Below are 19,093 nucleotides of genomic sequence, written 5' to 3'. Positions count from 1 at the left end.
TGGACTACACATCCCAGCATTCCCTGCAACAGTTTTATCATGGCCAAATAGCAAATTGTAGCAGGGCATGCTGGGATGTGTAGTCCAACAATAGCTGGAGGGCCAAAGGTTCCCCATCTCTGACCTACGACTTTGCTCTGTTTCTGGACTTCCCTCTTAACGAATGATTGCTATTACCTGTTCTAAACAGGTAAATGGATAAGAAAGGTGTTTCCACACAGGTAATAACAATCAAACATTAAGAGGGAAGTCCAGAAACAGAGCATTGTGTCCCTCCTGGAAAGGGTCATGTTGGGAGGTATGGTACACTAACTCAAACCATAAATAACTGCCTTTTTTACACAAACTGAGCCGCAGAGCCGCCCAAAGGATCTAGATCTTTTCACCGACCGACCCGGGTCCGCTCAAAGAACCGTTTTGCCCATCTCTACCCCACGTCCTGCCCCGGGACCTAAGGGCCTCAGCCATGCTAGATGCGCGCCCATGCCTGTGTCACATGCGCCAGCAATCTCCCACCACCACGTGTCTGTCGGACGCACTGCAGTCCTCCCAGCTACCACAGAGCAGCACAGATGCCTGCTGACGGCGCGGCCGCTCTACCTCACTTCCTGCGCTCAGTGCCCACATGCCCCCTCCCAGCTCTGTGATTGGCCTCGGCGCCCTTCGCTCAGGAAAGTGCGACCGCGCGATTGGCTGCCCGGTGAGAGGCGGGGCCGGCGGACGTGTGGCCAGGAGGCGCCGCGTGCTGAGCTCAGTCTGTTTCTGCTCGGCGCCCTGAGCGGGTGTGTGAGGAGGACGCTGCTGCAGCCGCCGCTACCATGGTGAGTGCCAGCCGGAGACCCGGGGGTGGTGGTGCTGGGAGACCCCGCTGCCTGCTCTGTATAACATCCCTTCCTGTCCCCGCAGGTGCTGCTGCACGTACTGTTCGAGCATGCGGCCGGATACGCGCTGTTCGCCGTGCGGGAGGTGGAGGAGATCGGCATGCTGCTGCCCCAGGTACCGTACCCCTGGTTATATTTACCTGTATAGGTTATGTTCTGTGCAGTGTGTCGCCTGCTTTTGCGGTTTCAGCTTTTTGCCCCACGTGGTGCCTGCTGGTTGCGCCCCCTACTCTCAGCGGCCTGCTGTGGGCTCCACGTGTTCTCCTGCAGGGCCACAGGCTGAGACTTGTCTGCCAGTGTAAGAGCTATAGTTATATGTACAGTGACACACACACACACACTGTATGACCCATACGTGCAGTTGTGTATTTCTGACTCCTCTGCACACCGGGTCAGAGCTGGCGCTTGCCGTGGCTGCCACCAGGACTTCTATGTCCTACAGCCATGACTGGGATTGCATGCGGTACAATGTATGTGGAAGGACCACATGTGACGTATGCGATGCTCTCTGCTGAGGTATCTCCTGCCCGTCCGTGTGATGCATAAGCTGTAGCCCAGCGATGCCGGAACCTGTCTCCAGACTTACATTTCATGTATGTCAGGAAACCTGTGGGTCTAATAGTAGGAATGAATGCAGCAGCTAGGTGATCTGGAAACGGTGGCCTGTTGCTAGATCTCAAGGACCGGTTTGGTCACCCCTGTTGTAGTCCTTTAAGGTGCCTGACCAATCGGAGCAGGAGATCTCAGGGGCAGATTTATTAAGCTTGGAGAAGAGAGAAAGCAGAGAAAAGGCAAAAGGAGAACGCCCCAGCCAATTGGCTGGTGCGTTATCTCCTTTTACCTTTTCTCCACTTTATCTCTTCTCCAAGCTTAATAAATGTGCCCCTCGGTGAGGTACGCCTGATATCACATTTAAGGAGAGGGGACTGCTGGTGGCATCAGTGAGTCACTTATTGCTGTGATAAAGTGCTAGGGATGGTGGCAGAATTTGAAGAAAAGATTTTTACACTAGGAAGTCCTCTGACTGGCTGAACTGTTCTAGCCAATCAGGGCTGTCTAGTGTAAAAGTTTTTTGGTTTTGTTTTTCCTCAATTCTGCTGTGTCCCCCGGCAACCACTAGCTCTCCTTCACTGAGCTACTCACTGACGCTGCCTTCCCTCTTCCAGCATAAGTATATGGGCACTATATGCTAGTGTGTCCCCCCCTGGAGAATGTGAGTGTAATGTCAGGTGTTTAGTGTTACACGTGGGGCGTGCAGTGATGTCTAATGATCTGTCAATCCCCTGAGCTGTGTGATGACAACCTGATTACTGAGCACGCCCTGCGCACCCCCTCCACAGACTCAGCCCGTGCAGGGGTAACTGCATACCTGTGTAAAATGAGGCATCTCCAAATGTACAATCTGGGTTTTGTGCTGTACCATGTGGGCAGATTAGGATGCCCAGCACCCCCCGCCCGCCCTCCAGCACCCGATGTCTGATTGCACCCTCCCCTTCCAACCCTCACAAGGCAGGTTACATACAATGTGTGATTCTGTAACCGCACATGTTCTCTTGGTGTATTATGCTAATGTTGTGTGGATACTGCAGGTAATGACTTGTGCTGTAATTCCATGTCCTGCCTGCAGGTGGAGGAGTCTCTGCAGAATATTGGGAAGTTCAGCAGCATTGTGAAGCTTGCGGGGTTCTTGCCCTTTAAGTCTGCCCAGAGTGCGCTGGAGAATGTGAACGCCATCTCTGAAGGTAATGTAATGTAAGGTGATTAGTGTTACACGTGGGGCGTGCAGTGATGTCTAATGATCTGTCAATCCCCTGAGCTGTGTGATGACACCCTGATTACTGAGCACGCCCTGCGCACCCCCTCCGCAGATTCAGCCCGTGCAGGGGAGACTGCGTACCTCTCTGGTTCTCTAGTGTAAAATAAGGAATCTCAATGTACAGTCTGGGTTTTGTGCTGTGGGGGCAGACTAGGAATCGCACCAATATTTAGTGTAATCCTGGATTATGGGTACGTGGACACCTCTGCATCATTGTACGATGGGGTTCTGAATCCTGGGCATAGTGAAGGCTGGAAATCTCTGGGGCACAGATGGAATCTAATATACAGTGATAATACTGCATTTTGTAGGGTTTCAGGCGCCCCCTTGGGTTCTTTTGGATGTATGTTTAACTCAACGTTCTTGCGTTTTTTTTTTCTTCCTTCCATCCGCAGGTGTCCTCCATGAGGACCTGAAGCTGCTCCTGGAAACCAACATGCCAGCTAAGAGGAAGAAGGCTCTGCTTGGCGTGAGTGACAGTAAGATCGGAGCAGCCATCCAGGAGGAGCTGAAGATCCCATGTCAGACGGGCGGTGTGGTGGCCGAGCTTATCAGAGGTGGGTACCTGGCAGATATACTCTCAGGGTATGAGTAGGGAAGGCCATCGACCATTAGAAATCATCGATGGTTTATGGCCGATGTCGAATAGTTTTGGCATCGATGGGGGAGAACCAGATGGTTTCCCACCATCGATGTAAAGCTTAAACAAAAGTTTCGTTTTTGCTTTTTCCCCTACAGTGCCGGGATACGGAGCATAGCTCCACCCCTGACAACTGTGAAGCCCCACCCCCACATTTTGTTTGGCCCGCCGGCCACTCAATCAGAAAATGGATGACCATCGATACGCAAAAACATCGATGGTCATCCATAGAATGGTTATAGACTATCGATGGGCCATTGCACTTTTCCCATCAATGGCAACGATGGTCATCCCTAGGTATGAGAGGTCCTCTCATCACTGGTGGCCTGATCTGACATAACATGGTCTTTCTGTGCAGGGATCCGGTTATACTTCCACGCCTTGGTGAAAGGACTCACAGCTCAGTCTGCCTCCAAAGCGCAGCTTGGTTTGGGGCACAGCTACTCCAGAGCCAAAGTCAAGTTCAACGTCAACCGAGTGGACAACATGATCATCCAGTCTATCAGTCTACTGGACCAGCTGGACAAGGACATAAACACCTTCTCCATGAGGGTGAGGTGAGGACTTCTCCTTAGCTGACTGTAGCGAGGCTGGGCCTGGTCTCGGCGTCCATGTTTTTATCCTCCCAATGCTTACCACAGACAGTGTTGTCCATCCCTCTGTCTGTATAGAAAGAGGAGGCAGAGTAGTAACATCTCCGTCTACACCACAGCTCCACGGTGTGCAGGGGCTGTATTGTTATCGGGGGTACAGACCCTCACCAGGGCAATGTGTAATGGGCTACTAACCCTCCTCTCCCTCCCACAGAGAATGGTACGGGTATCACTTCCCGGAGCTCATAAAGATTGTGGCCGACAACTATACGTACTGCCGTATGGCGAAGTTCATCGGGAACCGCAAGGAGCTGTCTGAGGAGAAGCTGGAAGAGATGGAGGAGATAGTCATGGACAGTGCCAAAGCCCAGGCAATCCTGGACGCCTCTCGGTCATCAATGGGTATGTACTCAACTTCAGCTGTACGAGGGACCTGGCTATGGGATAGGTTATTGCTGGTGCTGACTTCTTATTGGCTGGTGTTCTGCTTCCCCCAGGCATGGACATCTCGCCCATCGACCTCATCAATATCGAGAGCTTCTCCTGCCGCGTCATCTCCTTATCAGAGTATCGGAAGGGTCTCCAGGAGTACCTTCGCTCAAAGATGAGCCAGGTGGCCCCCAGCTTGTCTGCCCTCATTGGAGAAGTGGTAAGTGTCCCTTGTCCATGTTATGCTCTGCATTTCCTTTGCTGGAGCGCCACCTTGTGGCCCCTCACAGACATGATGTATTGTTATCTGTCAATCCCCTGAGACTGCTGCTGAAACCTTCCACTGCTGATCTGTGCTGTCACTGTGGCTGCATGGCCCACCCAGGTGTACCCGTCCACTGATCACTGTCCTTACATCCACAGGTTGGTGCCCGTCTGATCTCCCACGCAGGAAGCCTGACTAACCTCGCCAAGTACCCGGCCTCCACCGTCCAGATCCTGGGGGCAGAGAAGGCTCTCTTCAGGTACATCTGCTGGACGGTTGTGGTGATGGCAGGTGACTGGGTGCTGGCGTCTGACACACTGGTGCATGGCATCTGCCAGCTGCTGAGTGATTGCTGCCACCCCAGTGTCTGAACAACCCTCCATTAATTACTGTCACTATGTGCCTGAGGCTTTGCTCTGAGCACTGTGCAGGTCAGACTTCCCAATGTCCTGTCACTTCACATAGGCTTAGTGTGTGGGGAGACTGGCAGTCAGTGCTATGGGGAAGGCTCAGCTAGTGATTGGCTACATAGGGGGGGTGGGACAGTTATAAGTGAGGGGCAAATAAGGAGGTATGTCAGCAATAAGCTAGTAAGGGGGAAGAACAGGGCAGTTGTAGGCTGGTGAGTGGGGGGGTGGTGGGCATGGCAGTTGTAGGCTGGTGAGTGGGGGGGGTGGGCATGGCAGTTGTAGGCTGGTGAGGGGGGGGGTGGTGGGCATGGCAGTTGTAGGCTGGTGAGGGGGGGGATGGGCAGGGCAGTTGTAGGCTGGTGAGGGGGGGGATGGGCAGGGCAGTTGTAGGCTGGTGAGGGGGGGAATGGGCAGGGCAGTTGTAGGCTGGTGAGGGGGGGGATGGGCAGGGCAGTTGTAGGCTGGTGAGGGGGGGGATGGGCAGGGCAGTTGTAGGCTGGTGAGGGGGGGGATGGGCAGGGCAGTTGTAGGCTGGTGGGGGGGGGGGGATGGGCAGGGCAGTTGTAGGCTGGTGAGGGGGGGATGGGCAGGGCAGTTGTAGGCTGGTGAGGGGGGGGATGGGCAGGGCAGTTGTAGGCTGGTGGGGGGGGGGATGGGCAGGGCAGTTGTAGGCTGGTGGGGGGGGGGGATGGGCAGGGCAGTTGTAGGCTGGTGGGGGGGGGGGATGGGCAGGGCAGTTGTAGGCTGGTGGGGGGGGGGGATGGGCAGGGCAGTTGTAGGCTGGTGGGGGGGGGGGATGGGCAGGGCAGTTGTAGGCTGGTGGGGGGGGGGGATGGGCAGGGCAGTTGTAGGCTGGTGGGGGGGGGGATGGGCAGGGCAGTTGTAGGCTGGTGGGGGGGGGGATGGGCAGGGCAGTTGTAGGCTGGTGGGGGGGGGGATGGGCAGGGCAGTTGTAGGCTGGCGAGTGGGGGGGGGGTGGATATGGGTAGGGCAGTTGTAGGCACACGAGTGTGGGAGGGGGATATGGGTAGGGCAGGTGTAGGCTTACGAGTGTGGGGGGGGGGGTGGGCAGGGCAGTCATGTGTGGTGAAGTAGTTTAATAGAACACACTATATGGCCCGTGGTGATTAATCACTGGCCTATATACAAAGTCTCCTAACGGCCTAAGTTACTTGCTTTACAGAGCACTGAAGACCAAGGGTAACACCCCAAAATACGGACTTATCTTTCACTCCACATTCATCGGGCGAGCAGCTGCAAAGAACAAGGGGAGAATCTCCCGCTACCTGGCCAACAAGTGCACAATCGCTTCCCGTATAGACTGTTTCTCAGGTAAAGCCGTATAACCGTGTGGTGGGAACCTTATAGGCGTGCTCTGCCAGATTAACCTTCCCAGGTAAAGCCGTACCCCTGTGTGGTGGGAACCTTATAGGCGTGCTCTGCCGGATTAGCCTTCTCGGGTAAAGCCGGAGCCCTGTGTGGTGGGGCACCTATAGCCGGGCATGCGCTGCCGGATTTAGCCTTCAGTCAGGTAAAACACCACCACCTTCCTGGCCACACCAGGGTTTAGGTGGCTCCCGGTGCTACGCGTTACACCCAGCTTTGCAATGATGGTAAACATTTTTCGTCAACAGTATATCACCTACGTTTATGTTGACAATCTCTTTCTGAGCAAAGTGGTGGTTCTGTGGTGCGTTCCTGGTGGATCTAGCCTACTGTGCAAGGTCTTGTATTGTTCATGGTACAGGATTAAACTGTTCTCATTGTTTCAGAAATCCCAACCTGTGTGTATGGAGACAAGCTGCGGGAGCAGGTGGAGGAGAGACTGGCGTTCTATGAGACCGGGGAGGCTCCTCGCAAGAACCTGGATGTGATGAAGGAGGCTCAGCAAGAGGTCAGTATGTCTAATGCAGGACATGTAGTGTCACTTGGTTGGAAATGATGCAGCGTTGATCCCTGACAATAACCCCCTGGAGGCAAAAACTGATTTAATGAGTCTGATCCAACAAGAGATCTGCCTGCCGGATACAGAGATAACAGGTGGATCCTTAACTCTTGACTTCTGTTTCAGGCCTCAGAAGTGACAGCGGAGATAAAGCGGAAACTGGATAAGAAAGAACGGAAGAAGCGGAAACGAGAGAAGAAGAGATTAGAGGCGCTGGCAGTGGAGGAGGAGCAGTCACCCATGAAAAGCGAAGATGAGGTGAGTGACGGCAAAGCCTATGGTGTGATTAATACTGTCTGCAAGGTGGTGCTCTAGATCTAACGTTCCCCTTTCCTCAGGAGGAAGAGCCAAGCAAGAAGAAAAAGAAACGGAAGTCTGAGGGCGATGTCTCGGAGAACGGGATAGAGAAAGAGGAGCAGACGCCATCCAAAAAGAAAAAGAAGAAATCTGCCCCTGAAGAAACGCCGGTAACAGAGCCCAAGAAAAAGAAGAAATTGAAAGTGCGTCAGGAGGAAGATGAGGACTAAGCGTGGGCTGCAGCCTCTGTGTATAGACTGATAACGCTTGGACAGCAGCGATGTGCGGTTCTCTGCATTTCAGAAGTGTCTTATCAATATATTGCTCTACAGACTAATCTGGTGGCTTCTGGTTATGGGGCACCAGTATTCCTAGTGTACATTCAGTTGGATGAACAATTTTGTTTTGTATAAAATGTCTCAATGACTGTAAATCTGCAGATTAAAGGGACACAAACCTAAATGTTTCCTGTACTGAGAAGAACTGTTCTATGTAGAGGGGCGATAATGACTGGTCTGTGGTGGTCATGTCTTAGCTGGCAGAGTAGGTGGTGGGGTGTGCCTCGGAGGTGGCTGTCTCTGGCGGCATTGGGTCACCAGTGTAATGGGGAGGATGGGAGTCTCCCTAATGCTGTCCCGTCCGCATCCAAAATCTCTCCTGAACTGTGTACAAAGATTCCGCCCAGTCCTCATGGAAGATGACTAATGATGTCGGTACCGTAAATCCACACAAGTCGCTGCTAGGGAAGTCGGCAGTGGGTAAGACCTTTGTCAGACAGGCATCCTATATCCGGCTTTCTAGGCTACCCATGCTTAAGAACAGGTGATTTAATACCTCAGCCTGTTTATACCATCTATGCACAAACAATTCTATCTTGAAAACCTGGACTGTTTGTGGTGTAAAAGGTCACCTTGGAAGTTTTCCCTGGGCAAGTGAGACATAGTAATTAAGGCTGAAAGACATTAATGTAGTGAGTTCAACCTATCTGACGTGTAGCTACTGACTTCAGTAAGTCACGTTTATAGGATTCCCTCAGTGGCCAAACATGAATCCAGTTGTAATTTAAATTCATTGGGGCAGATGTAGGATCGGGCGATGTGGGGGAGAAGGGTATCGGTGCACTGCTGCCGCTTCTCCCCCATGTATGACGGAGTCAGCGTGCGGTAAAGGACGGGCGCAGTAGGCCGAATGTGTGAATGGTCAGCATTGCTGGGAATCTTTGTAAGTAATGAGATCCTGTGCAGCCGGCCGGGGGACAGGAGACAGTGCATCAGTGTAAACTGATCTGCTATCTCTAGACGGGGACATCGCCGGAGGGGGGAGTTAGCGCTTCCCCGCTTCGGCAGAAAAGATGTTAATACATTGTCGGTCACTAATGAGGCGAAGCAGGGAGTATTATAGCGGCGTGATAAGCACTGCTATAATACATCTGCCCTATAACAGTAGTTGCTGTAATGGGTTCCATCATTTTACTGCTCTAATGGCGAAGAATCCTCTCGTTCAGTACAGTATAGGCCCGTTAGTGACCAATCATCTCCCAGTTCCATAGGATTCCCAATTCAGTATGTGTACATACTAAGATCACCTCTCGGCCTCCGTTTCTCCAGTGATAACATATTCAGCCTGGTTAACCTATCCTTGTATTCTAGTGATTGGAGACCTGTTACTAGCTTAGTCGCCCTTCTCTGTACCTGATCATTCCAATTCATTTATGTCTTAAGGTGCGGTGCCCAGAACTGAACACAGTATTCCAAGTGTGATCTCACCAATGCCTTGTAAAGAGGCACTATCACCTTGGCATCCCTTGAATCCATACCCCTTTTAATGCATGCCAGTGTCCGGTTTGCTCTTGTTGCTGCACTTGAGCAATGTGCACTATTCAGTTTATAGAAACATAGAATATGACGGCAGATAAGAACCACTTGGCCCATCTAGTCTGCCCCTTCTTTAAACATGTTACCTCAAACCATATTTTATCCTTAATTTTTTTTTTGTAAGGATAGCAATATGCCTATCCCAAGCATGTTTACATTGTACTACTGTATTTGCCTCTGATGGGAGGCTATTCCACTTATCTACTACTCTTTCTGTGAAGTAATTCTTCCTCAGATTTCCCCTGAATCTTCCTCCCTCTAGTGTCAGTGCATGTCCTCGTGTTCTGCTGCTCCTCTTCCTGTGAAGAATGTCTCCCACCTGTACCTTCCTCCCCCTAGTGTCAGTGCATGTCCTCGTGTTCTGCTGCTCCTCTTCCTGTGAAGAATGTCTCCCACCTGTACCTTCCTCCCCCTAGTGTCAGTGCATGTCCTCGTGTTCTGCTGCTCCTCTTCCTGTGAGGAATGTCTCCCACCTGTACCTTCCTCCCTCTAGTGTCAGTGCATGTCCTCGTGTTCTGCTGCTCCTCTTCCTGTGAGGAATGTCTCCCACCTGTACCTTCCTCCCCCTAGTGTCAGTGCATGTCCTCGTGTTCTGCTGCTCCTCTTCCTGTGACTAATGTCTCCCACCTGTACCTTCCTCCCCCTAGTGTCAGTGCATGTCCTCGTGTTCTGCTGCTCCTCTTCCTGTGAGGAATGTCTCCCACCTGTACCTTCCTCCCTCTAGTGTCAGTGCATGTCCTCCTGTTCTGCTGCTCCTCTTCCTGTGACTAATGTCTCCCACCTGTACCTTCCTCCCCCTAGTGTCAGTGCATGTCCTCGTGTTCTGCTGCTCCTCTTCCTGTGAGTAATGTCTCCCACCTGTACCTTCCTCCCTCTAGTGTCAGTGCGTGTCCTCGTGTTCTGCTGCTCCTCTTCCTGTGAGGAATGTCTCCCACCTGTACCTTCCTCCCTCTAGTGTCAGTGCGTGTCCTCGTGTTCTGCTGCTCCTCTTCCTGTGAGGAATGTCTCCCACCTGTACCTTCCTCCCCCTAGTGTCAGTGCATGTCCTCGTGTTCTGCTGCTCCTCTTCCTGTGACTAATGTCTCCCACCTGTACCTTCCTCCCCCTAGTGTCAGTGCATGTCCTCGTGTTCTGCTGCTCCTCTTCCTGTGAGGAATGTCTCCCACCTGTACCTTCCTCCCTCTAGTGTCAGTGCATGTCCTCGTGTTCTGCTGCTCCTCTTCCTGTGACTAATGTCTCCGACCTGTACCTTCCTCCCCCTAGTGTCAGTGCATGTTCTCGTGTTCTGCTGCTCCTCTTCCTGTGCAGAATGTCTCCCACCTGTACCTTCCTCCCTCTAGTGTCAGTGCGTGTCCTCGTGTTCTGTTGCTCCCCTTCCTGTGAAGAATGTTCCCACCTGTACCTTCCTCCCTCTAGTGTCAGTGCATGTCCTCGTGTTCTGCTGCTCCTCTTCCTGTGAAGAATGACTCCCACCTGTACCTTCCTCCCTCTGGTGTCAGTGCATGTCCTCATGTTCTGCTGCTCCTCTTCCTGTGAAGAATGTCTCCCACCTGTACCTTCCTCCCTCTAGTGTCAGTGCATGTCCTCGTGTTCTGCTGCTCCTCTTCCTGTGAGGAATGTCTCCCACCTGTACCTTCCTCCCTCTAGTGTCAGTGCCTGTCCTCGTGTTCTGCTGCTCCTCTTCCTGTGAAGAATGTTTCCCACCTGTACCTCGTTAAAACCCTTTGAAAGTTTCTTATATAGCGCAGCAGCTTCCGTTACAGCATCTTCTATAGCGCCGCAGATTCCGTTACAGCGTCTTATATAGTGCAGCAGATTCCGTTACAGCATCTTATATAGTGCAGCAGATTCCGTTACAGCGTCTTATATAGCGCAGCAGATTCCGTTAGTGTCTTATATAGCGCAGCAGATTCCGTTACAGTGTCTTATATAGTGCAGCAGATTCCGTTACAGCGTCTTATATAGCGCAGCAGATTCCGTTAGTGTCTTATATAGCGCAGCAGATTCCGTTACAGTGTCTTATATAGCGCAGCAGATTCCGTTAGTGTCTTATGTAGCGCAGCAGATTCCGTTACAGTGTCTTATATAGCGCAGCAGATTCCGTTACAGTTTCTTATATAGCGCAGCAGATTCCGTTAGTGTCTTATAGCGCGGCAGATTCCGTTACAGTTTCTTATATAGCGCAGCAGATTCCGTTAGTGTCTTATAGCGCGGCAGATTCCGTTACAGTGTCTTATATAGCGCAGCAGATTCCGTTAGTGTCTTATATAGCGCAGCAGATTCCGTTACAGTATCTTATATAGCGCAGTAGATTCCGTTACAGTGTCTTATATAGCGCAGCAGATTCCGTTACAGTGTCTTATATAGCGCAGCAGATTCCGTTACAGCGTCTTATATAGCGCAGCAGATTCCGTTACAGCGTCTTATATAGCGCAGCAGATTCCGTTACAGCGTCTTATATAGCGCAGCAGATTCCGTTACAGCGTCTTATACAGCGCAGCAGATTCCGTTACAGCGTCTTATACAGCGCAGCAGATTCCGTTACAGCGTCTTATACAGCGCAGCAGATTCCGTTACAGCGTTTTATATAGCGCAGCAGATTCCGTTACAGCGTCTTATATAGCGCAGCAGATTCCGTTACAGCGTCTTATACAGCGCAGCAGATTCCGTTACAGCGTCTTATACAGCGCAGCAGATTCCGTTACAGCGTCTTATACAGCGCAGCAGATTCCGTTACAGCGTCTTATACAGCGCAGCAGATTCCGTTACAGCGTTTTATATAGCGCAGCAGATTCCGTTACAGTGTCTTATACAGCGCAGCAGATTCCGTTACAGTGTCTTATACAGCGCAGCAGATTCCGTTACAGCGTCTTATACAGCGCAGCAGATTCCGTTACAGCGTTTTATATAGCGCAGCAGATTCCGTTACAGTGTCTTATATAGCGCAGCAGATTCCGTTGCGCTTTACAATAGTAGACAATGATAAAACAAACTGGGTAAACAGACAGACTTGGAGGTAGGAGGGCCCTGCTGCAAGTTTACAATCTATAGGGACATTGGAGGGAAACACAACGACAGGCACCAGTAATAGCATAGCTTGTAGGTGCAGAGGGGAAGCTATGATACATAAGTGCCTGAGAGAGTTATGGGTGCAGTGTATAAATATGATAGGCAAGATCTTTTTAGGTCCTGGACAAAAGATTTCAGGCAAACGCACGTCTTTACCAAAGATTTTTCTTAAGATCCCGTGTGTGTTCCTATGGATCTTTTGTTAAATCTTCTGATCTTATGTGCAGCACTTAAGATCAGAAGATTCAGCTAAAGATCCACAGGAGCGCGCACCGGACAAAAATCGGCCGATTTTCGACCGATTATCGGTAAACATTGGACCATATATCGGCCAATTTATCGGAAATCGGCCAATCGGCCCAAATATTGTTCTAGTGTGTGGGCAATAGTGAATGGGAGCTAGTGATCCGTGCAGGAGAGAGAAGCAGATCTTGTGCAGAGCGGAGTGGTCAAGATGGGAGATATTTTGAGATAAGTAAGGAGATATAAGCTGGTGCAGTATGGGTAATAGCTTTATATGCAAGTAGATATTGAATACGGTAAAACACAGGTAACCAATGAAGGGACCGGCAGAGTGGATCAGAGCTTGCATGTTGCTTCCTCCGTCTTCTATTCCTCCTAGACCCCTCTAACTGTCACCCATCTACCAATCCCCCATTCCTCGCTTGACTCACCCTCCGACCCCCCATGCCCCCCCCCCCCCCGTTCCTCTAATGCAGCGACGGTAAACTGCAAACTCTGATCAAGGTTAGATATCTCCCTCAGTGTTGCAATGTGATGCTCTAGATCAGTGATGGCTAATGTTTGTCCAACCTTATATTAAACTTATTTATAGTGTCTGCCGACACCACTTCTCCAGGAGGAGAGTTCCACAGTTTGACTGCTCTGACTGTAAATAATTTTTTCCTTCTAAGGGAACGAAATCTTCCTTCTCATCTAAACTCTCGTCCTTGATTCCTGTCTTGCAGTAAAAAGGGTGTTGACAGTTCCTTATATTGGCCCCTGATATATTTGTACATGTTGAGCATGTCCCCCCTTAAACGTCTCTTCTCTAGTCCCAATAGTCCCAGATTGCTTAATCTCTCCACGTAGTTTATACCCCTTTACCACTGCAGCTCTTAAATGGTAAATTGCCGTTTTTCCCCCACAATTTACTGTTTAAGGCTGCAGTGGGAAAGCTAATAGTTCCCACTATGCGCATGTCTACTGAGCGCCGTGCATATCAATGAGACGCTAATTACATATGCGCATATGTAATGAGCGGCTCATTGATATGCACAGCGCTCAGTAGACATGCGCATAGTGGGAACTATTAGTTCCCATCAGCTGCAGGGACTGCCCCGACGCCGTATGGACCCCGAATGGACCCTGCTGCACCACCAGCACCCACAGCACAGTGCCCATGTGGGACGGACCCCGGAGCGTCCCCACTGCCCAGCATGCAGAGGGACCCAAAGTACTGTGCCCATGCCAGACACGATGCCTCCCCAGAAGTGCGTGAACCCCGCTGCACGGATCCCCCACGCAGGTAAGTATCAGGGGAGGGTGGGTATATTACTGGTTAATTACCGTTTTGTAGCTTTCACAAGGGGTTCAATGTGAAAGGTACAAAAACGGTAATTAACCAGTAATATACCGTTTACTACATGCAGTGGGAAAGGGGTTAAACCTGCTTTGACCCGTTCAAAGAACCGTTTAAAAAAACGGGTCAAAGCAGGTTTGGCAGTGGGAAAGCAGCATTAAATTCTCCATTCCCCTAATAAGCTTTGTTGCTCTTCTTTGGATTTTTTCTAATTCTATGATGTCCTTTTTATAGTGCGGGGCCCAGAACTGTACTCCGTACTCGAGGTGAGGTCTAACCAATGATTTGTACAGAGGTATAATTACTTTTGAGTCCCTAGTTTCCATGCCCCTTTTATTACATGCTAGAGCAGTGGTTCCCAAACTGTGTGCCGTGGCTCCCTGGGGTGCCTTGGAACACTTGCAGGGGTGCCCTGGGCTGGTGGTCCAGGACCAATTCACATTAATTATGGTTAATCATTTATGTGAAAAACCAGTGTTGGTGGCTGCCAATAATAAAATATGTACAAACAGAAGCAAATCCTGTCTTTAACACATAACTAGCCCTGGGAATCACATATAAACCCAATCTAATACATTTTTGTGCGGTCTAGGGGTGCCGTGAAAAAATGTTGATACCCTTAGGGTGCCGTGATTCAAAAAAGATTGGGAACCACTGTGCTAGAGTTTTGTTGGCCTTTTTTGTTGCTATATTACATTGAGCACTACACCCCAGTTTGTTGTATATTTGGACTCCTAGATCCTTTTCGAGTACTGAATTACCCAATTCCTCTCCGCTTAGGTTATAACTAGCACACTGGTTATGTCTCCCAAGCTGCATGACCTTGCATTTGTCCACATTGAACCTCATCTTCCACTTTTTTGCCCACTCATCTAGAATGTTAAGATCATTTTGAAGCGATGCGACATCTTCTGTTGATTTAATGGGGGAAATTTACTAAAGGCCCCCATACATTAGGCCGACTTGTCCTTAGGACAAGTCGGACCCAATTCTCCTGTGAGCCGCCCGGCAGCTCCCCGGGAGGCTCACATACAATTTGTCACTTGATGAGCCAGTTTTTACATGTGATAAATTGCTTGCGGTTTATCACATGTAAAACAAATGGGGAGCTGCAGGGCGGTGAGGAGCAGTGGGGGCGGGCGGCGGCAGTAGTGGGGGCGGGCAGCGGCAGTAGTGGGGGCGGGCGGCGGCAGTAGTGCCTGGCTGGCATGCTGTGATCACAAATAGCAGCGCTGCCGCTGCGGGACGGGACGCACAGTGGCGGCTATTAGATCTCTCAGCCAATCACAGAACGGCCGGTCATTTGACAGGTATTTTGAAAATCTAATAGCCGCCACTGTGCATCCCGTCCCGCAGTGGCAGCGCTGCTATTTGTGATCACAGCATGCCGGCCAGGTCGGCATCACTCGCCGCACCCGGCACCCGCCGGGAACTCATTTGTGAGCCCCCGCCCCCACTACTGCCGCCACCCGCCCCCACTACTGCTGCTGCTATTTGTTATCACAGCTGCCCAGCCAGGTCAGTGTGTCTGCCCGCCGTGCTCCCCCGCCCCCCGGTGTCTGCATGCATATGCCTGACAGGTGGGCAGGCATATGCATAGCATACAGGGAGGTCGGATGATCTTATGTGCTGACCGTCCGACCTCCCTGATCCGGTCCGATGCGCACGGGACCGCGCATCGGATCGGATCATATATCACACACCTGCGATTTTGGGGCGATTTCATCCGGTTATCGGCCCAAAGTGCCGAAATCGGATGAAATCGTCCCAAAATCGTATAGTGTATGGGGTCCTTAAGAATACAAATGAATACGAATGCATACGGCTGAAACAGCCATATGCAAATTCGTGTTCCGGAGGGTAGTTTACAAAGCAGTCAAATACGACTGCTTTGTAACCCTCCGATGGCGTAATGATTCGTATTAGCGGCCGTATATACGGCCACTAATATGAATTCGTACAGGCAGTCTGCACGGATCAGTCAGATCCATCATATCAGTCAGATCCGTGCAGGCTGCAATATGTAAAAAAAAAAAAAAGGAAAACAAAATAAATTTAAAAAACGGCGTGGGGTCCCCCCCATGGCCGTAACCTATACCAGGCTGAAAGAGCTGGGGCTTGTATTAAAAAAAAAAATCATTAAACCAACCAGATAGGGTCGGGGTTGGTTCCCAAAATACGGGGGACAAAATGGCTAGCTGTCCCCCATAATTTAAGAACCAGGCCCATCCGGCCAGCAGGGTAATGCCACAGCCGGGTGGACACTTTTTATACAATTCCCCCCGGCCAAAGCATTAATCTCTACCGACCAGTCAGCCTGGCCAGGGGAAGTGGGGACCTCCCCATTAAAGGGGTCCCCCCTCCAGGCCAGGCTGAAGTATAAAAAATTGAATAAAAAACTATTGTCTAATACTGTGGAACTATGAGTCCCAGCAAGCCTCCCCCACATGTTGAGACTTGGAGAACCACAAGAGAGAACCACAAGTCCCAGCATGCGGGGCATTAAAGGGCCCGCTGGCACTTGTAGTTCCATAGTAAAAGAAATAGTAAAATAAATACACTGACACCATTGAAAACTCAAACTTTAATAGATACATTAGACATTCATACTGATACTTACCTTTCTTGAGCCCGTAGGTAGGTTCCTGGGTCCAGGGCTGCAGAGTCCAGGACTCCAGGTCTTCAGGATCCAAAGAAATCCATAGGGGTACCTGTGGAAGAAAATCCTACTCACCAAGGTCCTCCGGCGAAGATCACGTCCTCTTCTTTCCGCTGTAGTCCAGGTCTTCTTAAAAAAAAAAGCGTATGACCCGGCCGGCACCCTCTCACGAACTAACCAGAGAGATGCTGAAGTTTCATCTTCAGCGCCTCTCCTCCGAATGATTTTAGGAGCCGAGAAATTCTGCATATCTTACTGATCAATCAAATCAGTATAAAACACTTAATATATACCAATTTGTTGTATGTTAGGTACACACATTCACACTTAATCAATGATCTCACTATACATGGTCACATGATTTGTGACCAATTTACTGCATTTCTATTTAAAGTTGCACAACATCACCTCACACTTCCATCATTACTATCGTATGGTTATTATCACTAAAGGAAAATTCTGTTCTTTTGCGAAAAGAGAGATTTCGTCATCACGTTCATACACGTCACGTGGAATTTCGCACTTCTAATACATTGTATCACGATATTCATTGAACATCAAAATACCAGTCTAGGGACTATTACTACTACATCCGGTAAGCATAACACGTATTCTGTCTATATGTCCCTCTAATGATAGCACAAGGGAGGACAAAATGTCACTACACCATAAAATGTATTATCATAATTAACACAACACAGGAATGCACTCACACATTTTCATCACCATTGCATGAGTTATCATTAAACATATTACAACTTAAGCAGCCCATACACGCTGTGATGCCGGGCTGTGCGTTCTGTGCTTTGAGGTGCGCGCTCCCGCAGCACCTCATCGTGTTTGCACATACTTTTTCTACTTAGTTCTCATCACATCGCATTGCATACACAACGCATGCACATGCAATGTGATGTGATCCGTACTATTTAAGCCCACAACGCACGCCCGTATCGGGGCGTGTATGGGCAGCTATAGTTTCCTGGTAAAAATGGAGACTTCATTAATACGATTGTTGTGTTCCCTCTAGGCTGTTTTAGCGCCCTGCCCCGCTAAAACAGCCTCATGGGGAAGCCCGGCGTTGCCGTAGATGGCGATGCCCGACGCTTCCCTGGCAGCACAGCGACTTCAGTGATGCGGCGGCCAGGCCCGCCCCCTTTGATGATGCCGGCGGCTGGGCCCGCCCCCTTTGATGATGGAGGCGGCCCGGTCCGCCCCTCGACGCCCTGCTCGCTGTAAAAGCTAGAGTGAACACTAATTTGTACTCTCAGATCACATATAATGATACTCTATATCTAATGAAAATCCAAACACCAGTTCATTGATTATCAATATAACATACTAGGAGATCAACTATAAGGTATTTAAAGGACTTCCGGGCACCTACCACGTTGGTCCTGATGAAGCAGTTAGCGACACGCGCGTTGACCAGACACACCTGTGTGTGAACCCCAGTGTTCCCCTCCCTGAATGATTGTAATTTGAATTGCACTAGACCAGTGGTAGCCAACCCTAGCCCTCGAGAGCTACCAACAGTTCACATTTTCCAGACAACCTAGCTGCTGCACAGCTGCACTCATTAATCACTGACACATTTTCAAAGATACACAGATGGAGCTAATTAGCTCACTTGTGATTCTGTGAGGAGACCTGCAAAACATGCACTGTTGGTAGCTCTCGAGGACTAGGGTTGGCTACCCCAGCACTAGACAATTGAGATCAGTGTGCGCATATTTCTAATAGCATGGCAGGGAGCCGAGTGAAGGGACACGGGTACTCACTTACCGTGTTTTCCTTCCCCGGCATCACTAGCGTGCAGGCGCAGTTACAGCGCACCTCACGCTGCCCCACATATGCAGTACAGGGACGGTGTATGCTCGCCTGCAGACCGAAAGCGTCAACCCCGCTGATGTTAGGACAAGTTGTCTGCATCCAGGGTACGCTGTAATACGGATCTGCTGGGTGCATAGAGACACGCAGCATAGGGATTGGTGCATGCTCGCCGGCAGACCGAGAGCAATAACTCGCTGTAATACGGATCTGCCGGGTGCATAGATACACGCAGCATAGGGATTGGTGCATGCTCGCCGGCAGACCGAGAGCAATAACTCGCTGTAATACGGATCTGCCGGGTGCATAGAGACACGCAGCATAGGGATTGGTGCATGCTCGCCGGCAGACCGAGAGCAATTACTCGCTGTAATACGGATCTGCCGGGTGCATAGAGACACGCAGCATAGGGATTGGTGCATGCTCGTCGGCAGACCGAGAGCGATAACTCGCTGTAATACGGATCTGCCGGGTGCATAGATACACGCAGCATAGGGATTGGTGCATGCTCGCCGGCAGACCGAGAGCAATAACTCGCTGTAATACGGATCTGCCGGGTGCATAGATACACGCAGCATAGGGATTGGTGCATGCTCGCCGGCAAACCGAGAGCGATAACTCGCTGTAATACGGATCTGCCGGGTGCATAGAGACACGCAGCATAGGGATTGGTGCATGCTCGTCGGCAGACCGAGAGCGATAACTCGCTGTAATACGGATCTGCCGGGTGCATAGAGACACGGTGCATAGGGATCGGTGCATGCTCGCCGGCAGACCGAGAGCGATAACTCGCTGTAATACGGATC

The 19,093-nt window shown here is 50.6% G+C and overlaps 1 protein-coding gene and 3 non-coding genes across 4 annotated transcripts; all 4 read left to right on the top strand.

The window, feature by feature from the left end:
- The first annotated feature begins 680 nt into the window (after positions 1 to 680).
- On the top strand, positions 681 to 7,738 carry LOC146062921 (nucleolar protein 56-like). The gene is made up of 12 exons (XM_083174943.1): positions 681 to 821; positions 907 to 996; positions 2,509 to 2,623; positions 3,093 to 3,254; positions 3,696 to 3,894; positions 4,145 to 4,332; positions 4,428 to 4,579; positions 4,783 to 4,883; positions 6,218 to 6,366; positions 6,807 to 6,928; positions 7,106 to 7,237; positions 7,318 to 7,738. The coding sequence occupies exons 1-12, from the start codon at positions 819 to 821 to the stop codon at positions 7,504 to 7,506; spliced, it is 1,602 nt and encodes a 533-aa protein (XP_083031069.1). The 5' UTR covers positions 681 to 818; the 3' UTR covers positions 7,507 to 7,738.
- LOC146045644 (small nucleolar RNA SNORA51) lies at positions 3,957 to 4,092 on the top strand. Its single transcript, XR_014465537.1, has one exon. It is a non-coding gene; the product is annotated as a small nucleolar RNA SNORA51 (small nucleolar RNA).
- Positions 6,637 to 6,709, top strand: LOC146045568 (small nucleolar RNA SNORD56). Its single transcript, XR_014465474.1, has one exon. It is a non-coding gene; the product is annotated as a small nucleolar RNA SNORD56 (small nucleolar RNA).
- LOC146045552 (small nucleolar RNA SNORD57) lies at positions 6,968 to 7,038 on the top strand. Its single transcript, XR_014465469.1, has one exon. It is a non-coding gene; the product is annotated as a small nucleolar RNA SNORD57 (small nucleolar RNA).
- Positions 7,739 to 19,093: the final 11,355 nt, after the last annotated feature.

The sequence above is a fragment of the Crinia signifera genome, chromosome 1 (genome assembly GCF_055691185.1).
Source record: "Crinia signifera chromosome 1, ASM5569118v1, whole genome shotgun sequence".
Taxonomy (NCBI): domain Eukaryota; kingdom Metazoa; phylum Chordata; class Amphibia; order Anura; family Myobatrachidae; genus Crinia; species Crinia signifera.
The sequence above is the reverse complement of the archived record's forward strand: the minus strand, read 5'-3'. Positions and strand labels throughout refer to the sequence as shown.